Below are 6,312 nucleotides of genomic sequence, written 5' to 3'. Positions count from 1 at the left end.
GGAAATCGTCGCCACCGCAGCTCCGCCGCCGGACCACCGTCCGCCGCCGCAGCTCCGCCGTCGCCGCCGGTGACCGACACCGGTGACTCGCCGGCGACTCGCCAACTCGGCCGAGTCGAGCCGGTGAGTCAACTCGGTTGACTCGGTTAACCGATTGGTTAGCCGGTTTAAATTGATTTCAATTCGGTTAGGTTAAACCGGTCGGTTAAAATCAATTGGAAATCGGTTAGGATAAACCGGATTAATTAATTTATTAATTAATTAATTAATTAATTAAATAATTGATCTTTGACCAGTGGGTTGACTTTTCCGTAAATACCCGTTTTAAACCGTTCGAAAGGCGTTCTGACTCGAAATTTCGATCTGATTTCAGATTTGGAGTCCATTTGAGCAGCTGGAGTTCATATATACCACTTCTCTTCATTGCTAAGGTGAGGGCTACTCCGTTAAATCCCGAGCTAGTTTAGTACTACCATTATGGAAAGTTTAGTTTCGAAACATGGATCCGTCTCTTTGAATCGAGTCTGTTTGAGAGTCTTGGTTGTTCGTTATTGATATTGATTGTTAAACCGGAAATATGATAATAGAGGATTCAACGGTTGATTGAAATGATTGCTGCTAAAAACTGTTAATTATATATATGTATATATGTTAGTCCATGTGTTGAGATTGCGGGGTGCATAGGTATCTGCACTAGGCCGCGGAATTTGCGGGGTACAGAGACGTTTGTACTAGGCCGTGTGATTGCGGGGGCACATGACGTCTGTGCTAGCTACGCCTTGTTTGAGAGATCGCGGGGTACGGAGATATCTGTACTAGGCCGTGTGTTTAGCGGGGTACAAAGACGTTTGTACTAGGCTGCATTGTTTGAGATTGCGGGGTGCAGAGATTTCTGCACTAGGCCGTGGATTTGCGGAGGGTACAGAGTGGACTACTGTACTTACGACGCTTGTAGAATTATATTTATAGATATATATCCTTATGAAGGAAATGCGGTATGATATCATCGCATTGGTTGTAGCATGTCTAGTCCTCTAGACATATGTTGATTGTTTTGTGTGGTGTAATCGACACCGTGTTTGTTTCATGCTAGAGCTAGGCCTACATTTTAGTAGTGCTATGAACTCAGTCAGTGGTTTGCGGTTTAGCATCCCATACCTCACTGGGCGATTCCCCTGTCGCTCACCCCTCCTTCTTTCCCCCTTTCAGGTGAGACCGACGAGCAGAAGTGATTATACCGGACCGGTGCTTTTGGGCTTTTACTACTATTGGGCTTTTGGGCTTCTATCGTTTTATCGCTTTTATCGTTATCGGGCCTCTAGGCCTTTGGGCTTTTATCGTTTATGTTATTTCGTATTTCGGACTCTCGGTTTATGTCGTACTTTATGTTTCAGATTTTATTTTATATTATGGAATTCAAGCGTGGATGTGGACTTTCAAATATTTATATATGGATATTTCAGATATTTGTACTTATCGAATTATTTTTACTATTTCGAAAGTGACGGGTGTCACAATTTGGTATCAGAGCTATTTACTTATCGTAACATTTTATTATGTAAATCGGGGTGTCACACAAGCTTTATAGTGAGCATCCACAACGTCACGACCAAAGGCTTTGTCTGCACCAACCGCACAATAGTACGGTCCCTGTTTTCATCAAATACAACAGAAAGGGAGAGTCGAGACACTAAGAACCATGTTCTTGATATTTAGACTTTATTGTATGAAGTTTATAAGTTCACCTGAGGACCAGGAAAGCCACCAAGAGGCCAACCTAATGGCCACTTGACGTCTTTTTGAAGTAATGTGTATTCTTGCTCTCCCAAACCTAATAAATAACACATCAAAATATCAAACCGAAATTTATTCCTAAACCGGTATGTTTCACACTAAATTGAAAGACGTTAAAACTTAACCGGCTCAAAACCGGTTTTGTACAAACCATTCAACGATAGGAGAAGTTCCTTAATAGCACCAAGGCTCTTCAGCCTTCACATTGGGATGATCGAAGATTTTCACGGCTTTGTTCCTATTGTTGGTCGGAATTGGATTTCCTTTAGGTGTGTAAGCATCACACATCACACATCACCTGGTTTTGTAGTAATATTCAAGAAATTTTGAATTTAAATATACTAATTAATCAAAGTACACACACAATCAGATGAATCTTTTGCTAAAAATTGAGATGAGCTTTTACCAGAATGTTGTTCCCTTTCCCGAACGGGTCTTTGAATATCGCCTGAGGGCTTTTTAATAACAAAATAAAATACTCCCTCTGTTCGTTATAGATCCATTTTTTAGAAAAAAAATTTGTTTTAAAAAGATACATTTTTTACATTTTCAAGACATTAATTAATGAAAAATTGTACTTTTCAAAAAATACAATTGTGTTTAATAAAATTTTATTGGTAAAAAGTTATTGAAAATAGCTAATTAAGGAAAACAATGTATTGGAAAATACAATTTTAAATGTTTTGTTAATAAGTGTGAAAAAACTATAACATAGATCTTTTAGGAACGGAGGAAGTACATTTTAGGATAATTATTCTGAATTTATTTTTACTTTAAACAATGTGCAAAGAAATATGTAAAAGGGTGATGAAGAAGAAGATTACTAAAGAATGACTTCACTGTCATCTCCTGCGGCTTGATTGGTGCTGGATCCATCGTAATTCCATTTTGGAAGCTTAGATGGATCGCTTACTGGTCCTGGCAACGTCTGTCAGAGAAAAAATGCAGAAAGTTATTAATTATTTTTTGTTTTAATAAAGGAAACTAAGACGATGTGTAAACTACTATTATTATTACTCTGCCTTTGCTTCTAATGTCCATGCCAGACCCACCGATCCTGTTCTTACCAAAACAGAGTAACGTGAGAAAAAAATTATGTTTGTAAACAGAGAGATGCAAGCAAAAGGTCGAAGAATCTATATGACATGCATGGTTGTCTAGTAACAAAACCCATAGAGATGATTAGAAAGAAGAGATATGATGGAACCATATGTATTCAGCGATGATTTTCTTGGAGTCTGAGAGATCTAGGTTTAGGAGATTTGAGAGTGGAGAGACTCTAGCCATGAATTTTATCTTTCTTAAGAGAGGAAGAGGAGGGAATAACCAGACAGAGATTTGGCTCTCTTACTTTGAGTGTTCTTTTTCCAGAAGCGGCTAATAATTATCATTAGATCCTATTTTATTTCTTTCCGAGCAATAATCGTTGATCAGTTGCACGTTTTTTATTCTTCAAGTGTATATTAATATCACACCTATTGATGAAATTGGAAGTTTTGCAAAAAAAAAAAAACATTTCGTTTATGAAGAAGTCAACTTTTTCTATATGACTAGATGAACAAATTTGTTTACAAGGTTAATAGGAAACTAACAGAGATCAAGATTTGTGCATTATTGAACAGTGTAACAACCAACAAGTAACAACAGATGCATCATGCAGAGGAGATAAGCAGAAATGTAGAATAGTCAACACATTGGTGAAACTGTGCGTCACTGTCAGAGACACGTATCAGTGGCACAGACCAAAGGCCGAACATAAGAAATGAGCCATGACCAACCAAATGTCCCACACGTAATCAACACAACAAAACCCATAAATCCTGAAATGAAGAAGCAAAAGAAATTAAAAGCCTGTGAGGTGAGGCATGTTCCTGTAGTGGCCGGTGAGACGCGTCCATTCTCCGACGTAAGTGCTCCCGGTGGCGGCGACATTTGCGGGTCTGCTTTTCGAGGTAGGGCGAACCGCGAGTCGGCCAGTTTGGGTTTGAGGGTAACGGGTTTGGGCCTAAACGGGTTGGTTCGTTTAAGTTGGATTTTGTGTTTGGGCCTTTAGGTCTTTGTAATTTACTTTGGACTTCAGCCTTTTTGCTAATATAATCTAGTTGGGAAAAAACAAAAAAGAAATTAAAAGCCTAAAGGCTTTGGCTTTACATGTAACATTCACTAACACTCTTCATCTAGTATTTTTCAGCTATAGTTCTCGAAGTAACGAGGCGCATTAGACAAGTGATAAGCTACCATAGACACAGAACAACAAACCAACGAGCGCAACTCCTCGCCCTGTAATTTCCACCGTTGTTGACGCATCTTTCATCATAAATATGAGCCTCTGTTCAAGTCATGTAAACAGCAACCAAGGTAACTACAACTTTTAAAACCATGACGAGAAACGCAGTCATAAGGTATCCTCAGTCCAGTGATTAGACCCCATCTTTTGAGCTAAAGCCGAAGTACGGCTTCTGCACTCGGTCAGTCACAGGCCGGCAAAAATGCTGTCTAAAAGCAAACACAAGTAAAAGGATTCTTCAGTGCAAAACATCAGAAATTCAAGTTCTAAACCTATAAAAAAAATCTCAAAATCAAATACATCTGAGAAAAAGGCTACAATTAAAAACATAACACCATTAAGATAGCCATTAGACTTTGTTTCTGTGATTCATGATTGGTAACACTTAAAGTGAATAGTGGAATATTTATTGAACTAGATAAGAATCAATGACGATATCATCAACAACAGAGGCCAAAACCCACAAGAATGAACCCGAGTAACCGAAAAAGATTTTCCCCAGCTCGAGCATATTAATTATCAGATTGCTTTGATTAAGATCGAGAAGAACATATTACATGGCCTCGACTCAAGTAAATTAGTCAGACTTATTATGTTGTATCAAACAAGTCTAATATTCAATAATAATTTCATCAAGCATTTTTGCTTTTGATTTAGAAAAAAAAACTACGGAAGAATAAAAATGGGCTAATAATTTTCAGAAAGAGAAGAGAGGAGGCTCAGCGAAGTAACCTTTGGAAACTTTAGCATCATTCTACTACAACACCCACTTAAACAGCCGTAAGAGAGTGGTAGCAGCCGTAAGTCCGGCCTTTTTTTCATCATCGCCACTTTCTTTATTGAAAAAATATTAAGACGAAAACTTTCACAATTATATCATAAATTCCAAATCACAGAACAAAGAATATATAATGCGGGAGAAAAAACATAATGCGGGAGAAAATACATAACAAAAAATCCCTCATTAAACGTAAGAAAAGATAGAGACGGCTACATTCTTCTTACACACCAGTTGACAACTAGAAAGGAGCGAGATATGAAAAACCTAATTGTCTTGGGTCGTATGCTGGCGGGCTCTTTATGTTTTCTGGAGCAGAGCCGGTCTATATAAACCCATTTAATGGGCCTACAGAAATTTTAAAGTTATTATCCTATCTTATATATATAAATTAGGTTTGTCCTCTGCTCACAGCCTTCCACATCACCAAAGAGAATGAAGCATTTCTGGACACTTGGCGGCTCGCGACTGGCTATCTCTTTTGTTCACGCGTCCCTTTTTTTTTTTGAAGATAAAGTTTTTTCTTCAATCAGCGATTCCTTAAACTGGACCTTAAAATAGATGTTATCAGCCCAACACTTCAGTCGACCAGAATCACCTTCTTCGTCGTATCCGTCAATCCTAAACATTGAATCGCCATTAACGTAACGCATTACCTCAACACCGAAACCAAGACATTACGCTTCACCATTAATTTCTTCAACCCATCTCTCCCACTACCATCTCTCCCACTACGTTATCTTTAATTTCCTCTTCCTTAATCTCTTTTCAACTTCTGAGGAATCGATACTATAAATAGTGAGGATGAACTTGCCAAATCTCATTGAGCCACCTAATTTATTCAGATCTTCTCCTTGCAAACACATCCTACAACAACGGTGACCTCTCAACTCCTTCGGAAAGATTTGAAGTCTGCAATGGCTCCCACTGCTTCGTCTTCAATTCTATATCACACTGTCCCTCTTCTACAATACTAAAAGTTTGTATATATATAGATCCACAAAAATTTGTTTCCATTTTATTGTCGTTCTTTCTTTTCGTACCATATTATCTCTCTCTAACTCAGCAGTTATAACTATGACGAATCCACAGGTTCTTTCCGGTGAGTTGAAGGCAGCCCGGCATCGTAAGACTGTTGTCACCCATGTTTTACGTTCCTGGGAAGCAAGGAATGTCAAGAAGGGGGGTGATCTTATGGGTGTGTACTTGGTTTTTCTTGATGAAAATGTACGAAGGTACTTGACCTTACATTTTATTTTGTTTTTTTCTAAGTCTAGAAATACATATAAGTTTTATCCGTCCTGCTACAGAGATAGCACATATACATGTAATAGCTCTGTTTTAAAACAGTTTAAACCGTGAGTGCCCTGATAAATATACATGTTTTCTTATATATTAGGATCACATACTCAGGACACATATGCTGAGAAAGCCCATGAGAGACCACTGCCAG

The 6,312-nt window shown here is 38.4% G+C and overlaps 1 protein-coding gene and 2 long non-coding RNA genes across 3 annotated transcripts in view; 1 reads left to right on the top strand and 2 right to left on the bottom strand.

Moving 5' to 3' along the window:
• The window catches only part of LOC106344820 (glutamine synthetase cytosolic isozyme 1-5-like), a 6,689-nt gene extending 3,608 nt beyond the window's left edge, over nt 1–3,081 (bottom strand). Inside the window, exons 1-7 of the mRNA XM_013784127.1 lie at nt 3,002–3,081; nt 2,812–2,851; nt 2,619–2,722; nt 2,202–2,249; nt 1,977–2,086; nt 1,746–1,831; nt 1,578–1,650 (exon numbers count right to left, since the gene is read on the bottom strand). Of these exons, the coding sequence (XP_013639581.1) occupies nt 1,578–1,650; nt 1,746–1,831; nt 1,977–2,086; nt 2,202–2,249; nt 2,619–2,722; nt 2,812–2,851; nt 3,002–3,081 (541 nt within the window). The remainder of the gene's footprint in view (nt 1–1,577; nt 1,651–1,745; nt 1,832–1,976; nt 2,087–2,201; nt 2,250–2,618; nt 2,723–2,811; nt 2,852–3,001) is intronic.
• LOC106293043 lies at nt 140–1,415 on the top strand. Its single transcript, XR_001260337.1, has 2 exons — nt 140–431; nt 1,210–1,415. It is a non-coding gene; the product is annotated as an uncharacterized LOC106293043 (long non-coding RNA).
• Nucleotides 3,082–3,966: 885 nt separating the features above from the next.
• LOC106293209 lies at nt 3,967–5,145 on the bottom strand. Its single transcript, XR_001260413.1, has 2 exons — nt 4,814–5,145; nt 3,967–4,290 (listed from the first exon to the last, which is right to left on the bottom strand). It is a non-coding gene; the product is annotated as an uncharacterized LOC106293209 (long non-coding RNA).
• Nucleotides 5,146–6,312: the final 1,167 nt, after the last annotated feature.

Source organism: Brassica oleracea, chromosome C5 (assembly GCF_000695525.1).
Source record: "Brassica oleracea var. oleracea cultivar TO1000 chromosome C5, BOL, whole genome shotgun sequence".
Lineage (NCBI taxonomy): Eukaryota > Viridiplantae > Streptophyta > Magnoliopsida > Brassicales > Brassicaceae > Brassica > Brassica oleracea.
The sequence above is the reverse complement of the archived record's forward strand: the minus strand, read 5'-3'. Positions and strand labels throughout refer to the sequence as shown.